General features: G+C 38.3%; 1 protein-coding gene across 1 annotated transcript in view; it reads right to left on the reverse strand.

The window, feature by feature from the left end:
• cngb3 (cyclic nucleotide gated channel beta 3) overlaps nt 1-16,259 on the reverse strand; it is a 69,974-nt gene extending 53,715 nt beyond the window's left edge. The window contains exons 1-3 of the mRNA XM_018094902.2: nt 16,189-16,259; nt 12,306-12,367; nt 7,329-7,425 (exon numbers count right to left, since the gene is read on the reverse strand). Of these exons, the coding sequence (XP_017950391.2) occupies nt 7,329-7,425; nt 12,306-12,336 (128 nt within the window). The 5' untranslated portion in view covers nt 12,337-12,367; nt 16,189-16,259. The remainder of the gene's footprint in view (nt 1-7,328; nt 7,426-12,305; nt 12,368-16,188) is intronic.
• Between the last annotated feature and the right edge of the window lie 353 nt (nt 16,260-16,612).

The following is a 16,612-nucleotide window of genomic DNA, read 5'->3' on the forward strand; positions in this document are numbered from 1 at the left end:
CTTTTATATTTTATTTGGAAAACATGTTGCAAATGAAATAGTTGCACAAGCAAAATATTACCTAGGAAAAATTAAATCTAATAACCCATCTTTCAGTGCTGGAAAATGTCATCCCACCAGTACCTAATTTACCAAACAGGGTTGTTGTATCCTACAATTTTATTGTAATTCCCTTCTCTTTCTATTCCCATCATTTCTGCCTTTGTGTTCCATCTTCCTCTGTTGTTAGATAGTACAGACATGGAAGTTAGGACCATAGGGGGTCATTTACTGAGACACCAAATACAAATGCAAGAGCACTAAGGGACAGAAAAACACATTTACACATTTACAGGCTCCTTGCGCCTGATATAATGTGCAGAGAGAGCTGCATAGTGCAGTGTCAGTGGGTGCAGTGTAGCCCTGTTATTACTGTGGTTCTGTTGCATCCACTGCGTCTGCCTAACATGCATGTCTGAATGATGCGTACGTTTAGGGACAAGTAGAAGGGACACTGCTAGAATAATGCAAGGTTAGACCCTTGCCTCAGGATGCAGCGCCCTGCAAGTTAACAGGGGTGGAAAAGCTATTAAATTTAAATTTTGGGTCTTCTAGTGCAGAGAGCGTGATTGCACTAGCGGTGCAGCACTCAGTCAATCAACTCTGTAATGGATTTGTGAGCTCAGTGGGGTGAGGGGGCTGGCATTGGGAAGGCTGCATCAGGGCAGCTTGGGGCTGAAAAATGCACCTGAGGCACCTATGTGCGTACCCCCAGCTGCCCCTCATCAATGCAGCCTTGTTTTTGCACTTTTCACCAAGTAAACAGCCTTTATATTATGATTAGACCAGATGTTCCATCAATACAATGTCCTACAATGTTCCAGTGGCCCAGGTAAGTGCTACTGAGATCCTATCCTATTCCCTTTCTGTTTTCCCTCTGCGCCTTCATGTGCTGTAAAGCTAATGTTAGAGGGGGCAAATTGAAAGAGTGGGTCAGAATACCCATTGCTGTGCTTGAAACAGAAGTAGTCAGGAATCTCTGCTCAAAATGCTAGTTTTTGATTGGAGGTTCACAGCTACAGGTGCTTTATATAGATTATGGAAAACAGTGACAGATAGAAAAGGGCATTGACCTTACGATTCATTTTTCATCATCCACTATTACAATTTCAGTTTGGCTATGACATTTTGGTGTGCCATAGGTAGCAGGGTTTAATAGTTCTGTGGCACCCCAATAAGATGCAATCTACAGATACACAACAAAGGGTAAAATCTGGGGAAGAATCTCCTGGCTTCCAGCTTTACAGCTATATGCGCAAGGATGTTTCTCTGCAGGTAGCTATATTTATCTACATATCTGTATTCATTATTGTAAGCAGAAACTGCACAAAAGTAAATATCATCTATAGACACCAATAGCTTATTTACAGACAGATGCGATCATGATAAAAAGACATTATGCTCACCTGGTTATACCAATTAGTTACTCTTTGCATTAACTGTGTCAATGATTTTCAGAATCCTTAATTGGTTGGTAAAGAGACATAAAGCCAATTAGGGACATAAGCCACCTAAGCTTGCTGACAGCCCAAAGCTCCTGAGCCTTTCTAATCTGTGTGTGTGGCTACTGAGTGTAATGAATGAAACACACGGCTGAGGTGGTCCTGCTCCCCAGGAGGTGACCCTGTGCCATTAGTAGATGACAGCAGTGTAGGAGGTATTCTCTCTCATCAAAGAAGCATTGTAATGAGACGACTGAGCTACACTGAGAGCCTGACTGTTCATTGTTGATATAAGCTCTGTGTGTGTGCAGTGAAGGGAACCTGTGAGTGAGGGAGACTATTGGAGGTATTTTCCCTTCCACAGGCAGACAAGTTAGCCCACCATAACACATGTGCTGTTACCTACGTGATGACAGGTTGGAAAATAATGTCCTGCCATATAATCTTACTACTAAGTCTTATGGTTTAGTGTATCTGGAGAGCAGAACTTAAAGGGACTGTTCACCTTTAGTGAAAAGTGAATTTTTTTGCCAGGCATGGAGTTGCTGCGAAATTCCGCATTTTCCCCTTGGCAAATTGTTTTGCAAAACCGCCGCAAAAATTCGAGTAAGGAAAAAGTTGTGGTTGTGTCCAATAAGTTGCGGTTGTGGCAAATAATTCATGGTCACGTCAAATAAGTTGCAGTCACGTAAAAAAAGTTGCAGCTGTGTCAAATAAACCCGCTGATAAAAGTCACGGTCGCATCAAAAAAGTTGTGGTTGTGTCAAGAGTCACATGTGTCAAAAAAGTTTTTTCCAGTGTTTTGCAAATTTTTCAGCAGTTTTCCGAAACAGGACAGATTCACTCATCACTATTCACCAAGAAATGAACATTTAGCATGATGCAGACAGTGATATTCTATGGCAAACTGCCATTTGTTTTTTTTTTATTCTTTGCTGTTCTCCAGCCTGGAATCCAATGAACAGCAGAGAAACCTCAATAGAAACGTGAGTGATGATACAGTATCAGTAAGTGACTGGGGGAACCGGATACCCTTCAAAATGGAAAGAGATGAAACACCACAAAACATTTTTAAATGTAGCACAAATGGCAAATTATCTTAGAATGTTGATGTGGAAAATAAAAGTTAGTTTTAGGGTGAACGGCTCTTATAAACTGCACATATATTTGGGGGAGGAAAATAACTCTGTAAGATGTTTATCAGTGCATTTGAAGGCAAGTGCAGGAACTTATTCCCCCTGTTAGGCTAAAAATGTATTTGATTTTTCAAACTTGGTTTTTGTTCACTTTTAATTAAGACATAAGTACGTCTGCATGGCTCACATCAACTGAAGTCATCTTCAGCCTCATCAAACAAGAGGTGGGGGCATCCTTCCTAAGCTTACACAAGCCTGCAACCTGACGCTCAGCATTTATTCCTATTAATGATACTACAAAGGCAGCCACACACACACAGATATTATTGTATAATCAGTGGCCAGCTAGTCATTTGGTATAAAGCTACATTCATTAAAGGCATTATAAATTATATTGATGTACAGGTATGGGACCCGTTATCCAGAATGCTTGGGACCTGGGGTTTTCCGTATAAGGGGTCTTTCAGTAATTTGGATCTCCTAATTTATTTAGTCTGCTAAATAAATTATTTAAAGGAGAAGGAAAGGCTAGTAAAGAGTTAATCTCAAGCTGCAGGCATACCTTCAGTTGTCTCAATAGTGCCCTTAAGTCTCCCCATATTTATCCTGTTCAGAAGATCAGAAGCCAAACGGGAAGTAAAAACGCTGAGCTGTGTAAATAAAGTTCCCATAATGCCTCACTCCTGCACAGACACTGGGACCAAGTGTACATGCTCAGTTAGTCAGCTTCCTGCTGATTGGCTCAAATCCACATTCCTAAGGGGGGTAGGGAGCTCTTAGCATTCTTGAGGGAGGGGGGAGAGAGCAGGAAGCTGAAAGCTGCATGTCTGTGGATGAGGAAAACAGACACAACTAATCTTTTGACAGAGAAGTCAGTGCAGCATTTCTGTGAGTGCTTATGGCTGTATTTACATAGACCTTTCTGATAAAACTTACTTAGTTTTTACCTTTCCTTCTGCTTTAAACATTAAATAAACCCAATAGGGCTGTTCTGCCCCCAATAAGGGGTAATTATATCGTATTTGGGATCAAGTACAGGTACTGTTTTATTATTACAGAGAAAAGGGAATCATTTAACCATTAAATAAACCCAATAGGGCTGTTCTGCCCCAATAAGGGGTAATTATATCTTAGTTGGGATCAAGTACAGGTACTGTTTTATTATTACAGAGAAAAGGGAATCATTTAACCATTAAATAAACCCAATAGGGCTGTTCTGCCCCAATAAGGGGTAATTATATCTTAGTTGGGATCAAGTACAAGGTACTGTTTTATTATTACAGAGAAAAGGGAATCATTTAACCATTAAATAAACCCAATAGGGCTGTTCTGCCCCCAATAAGGGGTAATTATATCTTAGTTGGGATCAAGTACAAGGTACTGTTTTATTATTACAGAGAAAAGGGAATCATTTAACCATTAAATAAACCCAATAGGGCTGTTCTGCCCCCAATAAGGGGTAATTATATCTTAGTTGGGATCAAGTACAGGTACTGTTTTATTATTACAGAGAAAAGGGAATCATTTAACCATTAAATAAACCCAATAGGGCTGTTCTGCCCCCAATAAGGGGTAATTATATCTTAGTTGGGATCAAGTACAGGTACTGTTTTATTATTACAGAGTAAAAGGAAACTACTTTTAAAAATGTGCATTATTTGATTAAAATGGAGAATATCATCCTTTGTCATTATTCTTCTGCCTGACTATACACCAACTATGGTTTGAACCAAACCAACCAAAATGTCCAACCTGGCCAACTTATAAAATAACCCATATCCGTAGCATGTCTCATATCTAATGATAATATCTGAACATGTACGGCCAGCTTAATGCCTACTAAGAGGGAGCTGGTACAGAGGGTATGGGTTTCTAAGAAGCCGAGGGCACCTGCGTTATCTACAAGAAGATCCAAATTGTGAAAGGCAATGGTTATTACAATAGGCAGTCATGGCAAGAGATTGTTATACTTTCATATACTTTCAGTGATGAGCCAATCTGTCCCGTTTCACTTCGCCTAAAAATGTGCAAATCTTGGAAATTGTTTTTAAAGGGGACCTGTCACCCTAAGAAATAATTTGAAATCCTTTTCTAATGTGTTTGTTAAGCAAAATAAGCATCACTTACACTATATAAGTAATATAAATTGTGTTTCCTTCAGTCTGGGAATTACACAATCACAGGAAATATGCAGGTGCCATGTTGTGGGCACTGTTATGAAGGCAAGCTTTGTATCACCCCAAAACTTGTGTATGTGCCAGAATGGGGGACCAGATGCCCAGGCCCATACACTGGCTACACAATTAGATGGTTAGAAGTGAGGGGGAAAGTGAGAACTGAATTGAAAGTTAAAGTACTTGTCTGCCCCACCTCTATGCCTAAGGCATAGAGGCAGGGCAGGCAGTATATGATTGACAGCTGGAATTTTTAAATACCTATATAATGGGTTTGGATGTATTAATATAAAAATGAGTATGGGTTTCATGTTTAATTTGAAAAGGACTTTTATTATACAGCTTTTTATGTCTGGGTGACAGGTCCACTTTAACATGAGCAACAATTATTTGTCACACAGCAAATTTTCTCGTGGCAAATTTTGTCATCCATTTCACGAAAAAATCTGCCAATAGCGAAAACATGGAAATTCACTGCGAATCCATGTCTGGCAAATTATTATTATCACTAGTAAGATACGTTTTTATGTTAATCCACCCATGGAAAGGTCAGTATCACCAGGAAAACCTTATCTACATACTGTTCTCTTAATCTGTGATATTTTTTTTTCTTATATAAAAATATAAGCAATTCCGCTAGTAAGGACTTTGTTTACACAACAAAAAATGAGGGCTGAACACAAAATAACTGTAAACAAACTGCAACAAAAATCAGGTCATCTAATTAAATAAAAATGATTTTTACACAGGTAAGATAGAAATAAGTAGCGCATCAGAGGAAACATGTCTAGGCAATTATGGCCGAAATAGCCAACCGTTCATTTCTGAGCAAATGAAACCCCAGGGCACTGCATGACAGCCTCTGTAGCCTCAAAGGAGCTTATGTCTATAAAATATACTCAGCTTGTGAGATAAAGGCATCTTCATTAAAAATGTAAATGAAGAAAATAATATGCACATGCAGTACTGCCCATCTTGACTTTCGAATTTCCTGATCTAATTTAGATATATACAAAGAAGCAAAAAAGACGCAAACATTTAGCAAAATGTTAGCAATGGTTATGTCCAATATTAGCATTTAAGGAGGTTATGTAATAAAGGGCACTGAGTTTGCCCAGGAGCAGTACTTTATAGTAACCAATCAGCAGGTAGCATATAGGGTTAACCTGTTTGAAGGAAAACATATTATTGGCGTTACTACAACTGGGCAAACTTAGTGCCTTTTATTACTTATGGAGGTTAGAATCCAAAGTAGTCCAAGAGGTCCTCTGCGAAGGCAAGCACAGTATGCAAACTGCAATATGGGATACAAATTGCCATGGTTTCTTTTCTACCCATAATGCAGCATAAGCCTGCTGCAGCTAATGACACATCCTGCTGAGGGTACCTAAGAGCTACAGCCAGGTATAGGGGGGCTGTAGCGTCATGGTTCCCCAGCACCAATAGGCGCAGTTGCACACCATACATGTAAAGGGGCAGAACTGATGCAATGGAAACCATTACTTAATGGTGCTAGTACCTTAATAATTAGCATCAGTATAAGCTCTGCATCACATCCATTTTAGAGAACTTGCAAAATTACTTGCACACTCTTTTTTACTGTATAACTATGGATGGTATTATGGGTTGAAGTATTATTTTCAGAATGTCTTACTATATGAATTGCATGTATTCGACTGAGTGCCAGGCTTATACTGACTGGGCACTTGCAAGTTATAAAAGTAGTTCAGTATTTAAATGTATGGCTCCCATATGCCTATTGGGTTAGGAAGAGCTCTTGCACACCAAGCATGAAGTATAAAACAATGAAGTTGTGTTTTGCATCTCTGGAAATATTTGAAAGAATAACTTGTAAATTACCATTGTTGCAGAAAAGAATAGCGGAGCACCATGAGGATAAAGATAAAAAAATCAGTCTTTATTATTTAGTCTTCCTCAGAAGCTTCTGAGGAAGTGGCGGGATGCCACGAAACGCGTCAAGCGTAGGTCCTTTGGGATGTACATGTGCCTTTTACTGATGATTGAATAAAGACTGAAATTTTTTTATCTTTATCCTCCTGGTGCTCCGCTATTCTTTTCTGCAACTTTACACTTAGGATCCATCTGGGAGAGGATCCGCGTGTAGCACAATTGGCCCGAGCGGTAAGTGCTCCCGTGTTTTGGTCCGTATTTTTGTGTATAAAATGCCATTGTTGCCATTGAGTTCTCCTTCTTTTTGGTATGGGCACATTGCTATTGAACATTATTCGCCTAGACATATACACATCTGGAATCTGGAAACCAGTTACCTAGGAAGCTCCAAATACAGCAATACATATTCCCACAGTATTATTTGACATAAAACTCTTTATTTTTAACTGTTTTGCTTTATCTCTGTGATAACCAGGTGATGCCTTTTTAGTAGCCTTGAGCATGGTGCTCCACATTATGAACGGATTCTTTTTCTGGAAAACCCCAGGCGCTAAGAATTCCAGATAACAGATCCCATACTTGTACTTGAAATGGCCTCTTTTGTAAATCCCAATAGTAGCACTTACACTTTTTCACCCGAGAGTTTTTTATCTTCTTCTGTGGAAACTTCCTGCTTCCTATTTGAGGAAGGGATTCCATCTTCTTTTTTGCCCGATGCATTATCTAGAAATCAAATCATACAAACACATATAATCAGCAAAATAATAATCTTCTGCTTGGTTCTGTTACAAATCTTCCTGGCTATTAGAATGAAATGAAATCAATAGACTGCAATACTATTTCGCTAGCTTCCTAGACTAATATATAATGATCAGAGGAAGAACCTGAGTTGTAAATAGTTACCAATCCAGTTAAATAAATGGTTCCCAAACTATAGGGCTGGCCACCCTCAGGACAACTGAAGCAGTCATAGGCCTTTACTACTTTTAATAAAGCTCTAACATAAGGTTACAATCAGTCCCCATTTTAGGGGACAGTCCCTGTTTCAGATTCCCAGTCCCTGTGAAAAATAGACACTGACAAGTTTCTCCGCCTCTGTCCCCATGGCAACAGAGCCATCCCACCAGTCAATTGTTGCTATTCCAGCACAGGAAAAAGGAAAGACCTTGGTGTGACATAAATTTCTGCTCATGTGAGCATTGCAGGCCCTTCCTGTGCCCAAATTTCACTGTGGAAATCTGGTAACTTTAGTCTAACCCATATATGAAAGTAACATTCCAAGGCCAATTAAGTCTGCTCCATCTCTATGACTAAACAAGATTACGATCATGAATAGATCAAGGCTTTTGCCTAATAATAATAAAGATGTTTTTGGAAGAAACTGTACTACTATATTGCATTCAAGGTTCTAGTACAGCTCAAATAAACTGAGGGGCTGATTCGGCATTTATCTAAATTTCCACTGGGGAGTGACTTTCTTTAAACACTACACTCCCCAGTGCAAATCACATGCATGGAGTAAGGATGCAGTTACATATGGGTATATCTCCCCTACATTTAAGCTGAATGTCATTTGTGAATAACTGCACAAAGTGCTTTCCGTTTGTGATGAGTAAAAGAGCTTTTTATGTTAACATGCTAGCCTTTCAAAGTGATAATTCTGACAAGCCACATTAATTTGTGCGTGTGGAAACCTTACGTTCTTCCAGCTCATTAAGGAACTGCTTGTTCCATTATGAACACACACTGTAAGTTCTTTTTTTTCTGGCAGTAGTTACTTGTTGGTAAACAAGGGTATTTTGAGGACATTTGTAAGTATTTTCACTTGCTTTGTAATGTTATACTGACTTATTTGTTTTTACAGTTTTAATGATATAGTTTTGAGGAGCCATTGGATACTGTTCCCTCCCACCCAAATGCTGCACCCCTAAGTCCTTGGTCCAACAGGACAATTCTACTTTATATCCTCTGTTATTTGATTTGTTCAGACCCAGCAGACCTCCTTGGTATTTCTGCTTTGAGCTCTCATAGCAGGATTCCATTAAAGGAACAGTAACACCAAAAAATGAAAGTGTATAAAAGTAACTAAAATATAATGTGCTGTTGCTCTGCACTGGTAAAAGTTGTGTGTTTACTTCAGAAAGTCTACTAATTTATATAAATAAGCTGCTATGTAGCCATGGAGGCAGCCATTCAAAGGAGAAAAGGCACAGACACATAGCAGATAACAGATAAAACACTATTGTATTCTACAGAACTTATCTGTTATCTGCTATGTAACCTGTGCCTTTTCTCCTTTTTTTCCAGCTTGAATGGCTGCCCCCGTGGCTACACAGCAGCTTATTATATAAATTATAGTAGTGTTACTGTAGCAAACACACCAGTTTTGCCAGTGCAGGGCAACAGTGCATTATATTTTTATTACTTTAAAGCTCTTTCATTTTTTGGTGTTACTGTTCCTTTAATCACACAGACATCTGGATCCCCTCCATCTATGCCGTGATCCACCTTCCTTTCATGCCACCATCATTCTCCTACCTATACAACTTATTCTCCTACCCTTATAATACAGGACACAGGGGAATGGAATAAAATGATGAATTGGGGTGATTGGTCCCATAATCCAAGGATCTGGCACTTCTTTCAAAGCTGCTGTGACTGCTGTTGAAATGGCTTTTGTTAATAGCAGGGCCTCCTTCATCCACAGGTAATATTTTATATCACTAATTAAGTAGTGGGACACCTTCAGTCTCACTTCTGCCATTTTTCTCCACTGTCGTTCCTTTCCCTCTCTATTTTGAAGTCAATCATGTTTAACGTCTCTCCCCCATGGCACGTAGTATCAGTCTTCTATTCCAACCACTTCCTTTCTTTCTGACAGGGTTATCTATCCTTTCTCCTTGCTTGAATTAATATTTTTTTAAAAGTTCTTTTAGTGTCTTTTTTAGTGATATATCATATAATAAAGGTACTATTTAACTCAACATTGAGTGCCCTGGAGTACATAAATTATACACCATTAATATTTGAGAAAGATGGTTGTCCCCCATTCCAGAGAGCAGTAATTTTGGATGATATTAAAAGATAAGAATGCAGGTAATTTTTGAAGATCTTTTATCTAAAGTCAAGCATAGTTTTTATTCACTGGCAAGCATTTGCAGTGTGATTTCATTATAGCTGTGTTCTTCCAACTCCCTTTATTTCTCAATGCAGGCAGCTTCTTCATTATGAAGTTTACAGATGGATGCTAAGAAGGGTTCTCATGGTACAACTGAAAACCAGTAATAACAACATTAATGTTTATGGCTTAAAAGTGTCCTATTAAATATTTTATCACAGACTTTAATGTTTCATAATGCCACATATTGTCATGGGAACCAATTAAAATTGTTTATAGCTTTATGTGTCTACGCGGCCTCACTTTATAAACTCTCAATAATGACAAGCGAGAAAAACACAAGCTGAAAGAAACATGAAGCCGGGGAAGATGAAAAGAACAGCAAGATACCCAAGGAAAAACATCGGGAAGGGGTTCTGTAATAATTATAAACACCGAGATGTACAGTGAGCTGTGAAACAAATAGTACCCAAGTCTACATAAACAAAGCTTTGTTCCTCCATGCTTTCACATGAAGACCCTATTATACCTAAAGACTTAACATTATAGAATGTCTCTCTGATATTAGAGCAGGTGGCTGTTTTCTTGGAGCAGATTTTAATCCTAGATTTCCAAATGTTCATGAGAATTCTGAGAGATTTTTTAAGGGGAAACAAAAAGTTCAGAGAGGATTAGAATGAATTTAACTGTAATATGGCACGCCATGCATCTGTAAGGACTTACTATGATTCAGTACATAACCTCCATATGGAAACACTGAACAGTATTTCTTATAAGGATAGAATTCAATTATGACCGTTCAGATCAGTGGAAACTGAGAATTTCTCAAGGGCCATCCAAGAGACAGGGCTGAAAATGCCTCGGAATTGCAGACCATTATGTTTGATGTCAGTGAGATAATTGGAGGTTTGTTTAAAGAGATCATTCTCAGGAATATATTTTGGAGATTATCAACAATCATCATCTTCAGAATAAAGTGTAGTTTTCAGCACCAGTCCACAAAGAGGACATCATGTAGCTAGAGAGTGTCCAGAGAAGGAAGAGAAACTCATTATATTGTAGTGGCAGATTAACGTTAGTAAAAAGCAATGGCAGGTGAGGGAAAATGTTCAGAACTGCCCCACCCCATTCACACGAGTAGCAATTACTTGCAAGTACAACTACACTCTATTTGTCAGATGATTGTTGTTTAGAAATGCAGCAGTCAGCAAAATGCTGGCAATTTCTTGTGAGCCATTGCCCTAAGAAAAACTGTCCAGTATCAGGTTCTTTAGATTAGAGATCAGGTATAGTATAGATATATTATAATTAGTATATAAATACAATATAACTATCTAGTTACCCATTTTACTATTGCAGGCACACTCAGCATTAAATTTCAAACTGTCTCTGAAAGTAATGTCAGTACATAAACTATTAATCATGCTTTTGAGTAAGCACGATGCCACACACGAGCCCAGCACCGTCACACCGCTGTCCTTGGAGTACAAATTCATACTGCACCATCCAGCAGACGGAAGGCTAAACCTTGAGAAATAATAATCTTGGAATGGTGTTTATGTTTTGGGCTAGGGCCCTTGGTTCTGTTGAAGGCAAAACACAACCCAAGAGTGTACAATGAATGTCTTGACTATTCTCTGCTTTCCCCATGCACAAAGACAGGTCAGTCCAGAAATCCCCATGCACAAAGACAGGTCGGTCCAGAAACAGGTTTGCTGCGATGGGACTGGAAGAACTTGACTGGCATGCTTTTTAAATATATACAAGTAAATGCAAATTCTGTTATATTGTGTCTTACTGTTATATTGGGCAGTAAGATCATTTCATAGATCATTTTATCCAGCTGGGTCAGTAACTGGCCAAAGAGGAAGATACACTCCTAACCAAACACTATATTAAAGTGTGGCAGGACGTGGTCATAAGCCTAAAGACCAATAAAAGAAATATACTAATACGCAACAATAGATACATAGGCTTCTGCCTAGTGACATATATTTATATGTCACTAGGCAGAAGCCTATGTATCTATTATTTCTTTTATTGGTCTTTAGGCTTATGACCACGTCCTGCCACACTAATATAGTGTTTGGTTAGGAGTGTATCTTCCTCTTTGGCCAGTTTAGGGATTTAAAACCATAGGGGCTATTAACCCTATGGGTCTCTACATGTATATTACTGGCAATATTGTTGAAATCAAGAGGATTTTATGTATTCACTGTGAAACACTTCTTTTAGATCAAGCCTTATTTCCAGGGCATATACTTTATGTATGTTAGAAGTATTTTATAACAAGGCATGCCTATTTTTCCTAATAGTAAATAACCCCTATTGTTTCTTTAAGCATTGCCTATATAGGCACATGATAACAGGAACCTGTTGCAATAAAGAGACAAGATGCTAACTATTCTTCTAATGACAATTTCCCAGAAGAGCAAATGCCAGCAATTCCCAATATTCCTATTGACAAAATGATCATAGAACCTACTTTTAGCCGATCGGGAATTATTTGATTCCATGATGTTTCTTCCAATTCCCGGCTATGTCTCCCTACATAACAGGAGATAAAATAAATGTCAGAGAATTGGGTTACACGCTAATAAGGTATAAAATGCAACTTTTTTATATACAGCCCACCGCACCTTATAAAATATGCGCTATTACATTATTCATATAGTCTCACACAGGAAGGCTGTTTAAACAGTTGTAGTTTAGCTATGAATCTCTCTTACTAATTAAACTATAAATGTAATTATAATTTGTGAAGTGAAGTATAAATCCTGTGTAAAATATGTTAATACTTTAGTTACTATTATCTAGTTAATATTCTTTGTTGTTATTTTTTTGGCCGAGAGTTTACACCTGCCTAGGGGACCTATTTATAATGGTTCAGTACTGTAAGTTCCTATATTTCTTGTGTTTTACTCCACATTCATCCTTAATAACTTTGCCACAGAGACAGAAAGGGCCATAACTGCACCTTGCAGTGCTTAGCGGCGTATATTTACACAATATAAATATGATTTCAATTAACCTATGGCACCTGCTTTCGATTAGAAATGGCAAGCTGTAAAACAGTAAGCGAAACAGTAAGTGACTGATTAGAAATGACAAGCAGCCCCTATTGTGTCTCACTAAGAATATATAATCTTTATATTGAACAGAAAATACAATAGGGCTTATGTACTTCCACAAGTGCAGTTTAAACACTCAGCGCCGCTCAGTGCTTCCTATCTTCTATTCCAAGTTGAGTGCTGTTCCACTTACATTAAACTGCATAAACAACACCAGTGCCCTGATAACTGGGCTTAAAAAGAATATAGGAACATGTACATTTGCAGCTGCAGTGAGCAAAGTGCAATTTCAAGTGCAATTGGTATGTTTTTTTCTCATAATGCTGCACCGTGCCTACCGCAATTGTGTGCGATTCCCAGAAAATTAGAAGTGCACTCCAGGGTCTTTTCATAAGTAATTCTTTATTCCAACGTGGGGGGGATAGAGCCTGAATTTTGCTACAGTGAGAGACATATTGGATCAAGAAGTTGGAAACCCTGGCCCCAAGGGGACTCAATGAGCAGTGCCAGTTTAGCTATTTTTTGAATACACGGTAGGGGTAATACACTCTGTTGGTTATAAACTTTGCTTGATTTTTCCTCTTTTGATGGTTTTTATGGTTGTTACTTCCCCTTTAAATGGGGGAGGTAAGTGGGGGAGTGGTTGGAACACACCTTTTAGTAATGGGATGTTTTATTGTGGCCATTTGTATCTTGAAAAAGGCTCTAGGCTAGAGCCGAAACGTTGATCAGATGCCAATGTTGGAGGGGCCGATTCACTAAAGTGCGATAAAACGTGCGCTATTTATAGCGTGCGGTAAAATTTTTATCGCGTCTTAATTTTTGCGACTTTTCGCACGATTCACTATAAGCATACTTGCGCTATTTTACGCGCGATATTGCATGCGTTATTTAACTCGCGAAGACTATTTCAATGCGGTATTTGCCGGTACATGCGCTAAATAACGCTCGCATTTAGTTGCCGGATATAAATAGTAGCTTTAAATAGTAATATTTTATTGCCAAAAGCTCAATTACTGTACTTTTCTATAATTATTATACCTAGTAATGTATTTTGGCGACTAAATATTTACCGCTACAGTACAGTATATTTTGGCAACTAAATATTTACCGCTACAGTACAGTATATTTTGGCGACTAAATATTTACCGCTACAGTACAGTATATTTTGGCGACTAAATATTTACCGCTACAGTACTGTATATTTTGGCGACTAAATATTTACCGCTACAGTACTGTATATTTTGGCGACTAAATATTTACCGCTATAGTACTGTATATTTTGGCGACAACATATTCACCGCTACAGTACTGTATATTAGTAGCGAAATTCCATACATGCTAAGACTTAAAAGACTTAAGACTGTAAAGTTTAGTAAAAAGACACATACTTGAATAAATAACACTGTAAGTCCATATTTTATTGCCAAAAACTCATTTACTGTTCTTTTCTATAATTTTTCGCCTGCCTGTAGTAGGTGTTAATTTTCGCATAGCCTAATGCGATATTTAGCACGCCTAAGTGATAGTGAATCATGCGATCGTATTCTTTTCAGTGCGGAAATTAACGCATGCGTTAAAACTAGTGCATGCGGTCGCGCGAAAAATAACGCATGCGGTATGGCGACTTAACGCACGCGATTATACTATGGTGAATCGCGCGCTAATTATCGCAACTAATTTAACGCAAAAAAGCGTGCAAGAAATTTTATCGCACTTTAGTGAATCAGGCCCTGAATTTCTTATGAAAAGACCCTGGAGTGCGGTAATAATTTTCTGAATTTGTGATATTTCCCAGGCTGCACCCGGGCACTATTTTGCAGCGATATATACTGATGTTTGGAGTGCGGATCGTACTGTAGATGTATATATATATATATGCAGCAAGGAGAGGATCCATACTCGCAGGACTCCTCTTCTTGCTGCATCTATTAATCTACTTGGAGACTCCTGTACTTCCCTAGTAGGGAGTGAATGCTGGCATCTTCATGGACAATTACATATATATATATATATATATACAGTACATATAATACTGTGTAGACAAAGCTTTGGGACACATAACAGAACATAAGGAGGATAATGACATCAAGCCTAATGCTCTAAGGAGCTTTGACCCCTTGATTCTCTCTCTCAATAATTGCTTAATGTTGGAGCACATCTTCAGTTTTCCTTTCAAGAACCACAGTCCCCCCCAGACAATTATTAAAAAAAACATACAATGTGCATTATGATCTGTATTGTGTATAAATATATATGTAGGGACTTATTAGCAATCCCTATAGCTTTACCATATATTTCTTTATTTCACTGCTACTTGGCGGATGCCCATGTATCTATTTTGTTATTAGTTCCAGTTTGCTGCACAAGAACTCCTGGTGTCCTTGTTTCCATCACTATTTTACATCTGGCAGTGGGAGGTGTAGTTCAACAACACCCTCCATACATACTCTTCCACATATCAAAGGCTTTAAAGAGAGTCCAGTGCACCCCATGCTGTAACCTAACTAGCTACACAAAGTATATTCTAGAATATATATATTCAATGTTATTTTCATGTTAATTACTTTATAAAGCAACAGGAACAACATATTACAAGGAAAAGGGAAAGTAATCTGAAAACAAACTTTTGCCTTTTTGGCACCGAGGGGAAACATGGCTAAAATCAATGACTGTGTTAGTTTAAAAGAAAACAAGGCAAATAGGCCAGAAAGCAATTTTCTGTATTCTCAACATCTTTCTACAGAGTTATATAGTCTTCCCAACTGAAAGGGAATAGTGAAAAAAAAACATTTCTATAATTATATAATCATTTACTATTATTATGTGACTCACTTTTTAATTTATTCTTTGAACTGTATAATGTGAACATTTTGAAATTCTTTTTTTGGGGGGATATTAACATTTCTCTAAATGTGGAAATGAAGGAAAAGTACAAGGGGAGATTTCCAGATTCCAAACAACATGAATTCCCTTTCTTCTCCTGCCTTTAGTAATTCCAGTTGAAATATAGCAGAGGAAAGACTGGACTGTAACTGGCTGTGCCTATAGCTTTGCAAGCAAATTGCCGACATTGTGGGAGTGACTGTTTCTCTAGAGAATATTTGTACAAAGAAACAGGAATGAAACATATGCTCATAAGTGTTACAAACATCTCACCCCTAGTATAGATGGGCCCAGGTGCTCATGCCCCAGGCCTTCAGCTGAAGGGAGCCATCATGGATAATCGCAAAACATAGAAAAAAGGGCAGGCACTCCGGTTTTGTACAAACCCCACTTTGTGGCTTTAATGCTTACCTTGTGGTGTATTTCCAAGCGACAGACTTCTTCAGCTCCTGCCTCTTTGCTGGTAGCCTGACATCTCTGAGCTCTGACCTGCCAAGCTAATCAGTCCTTTAAGTACTACACTTTAGGATTTAGCATCATTTAATTCCATAATGCAACCCTCAGGCCAGATGAAGAAAGCGCATTAAAAGGGATTCTGTCATTATTTTTATGGTATAATTTTTATTTCTATATTAAACTGTTTACATAGCAAATAATTCTCTCTACCGTTGTGTAGGCCCCATCTCAGTGCATTGTGCCTGAGTCTGAGCTTTCAGAAGGAGCCAGCGCTACACATTAGAACTGCTTTCAGGTAACCTATTGTTTCTCCTACTCCCATGTAACTGGAGGAGTCCCAAGCCGGACTTGGATTTCTTACTATTGAGTGCTATTCTGA

This window comes from Xenopus tropicalis, chromosome 6 (genome assembly GCF_000004195.4).
Source record: "Xenopus tropicalis strain Nigerian chromosome 6, UCB_Xtro_10.0, whole genome shotgun sequence".
NCBI lineage: Eukaryota > Metazoa > Chordata > Amphibia > Anura > Pipidae > Xenopus > Xenopus tropicalis.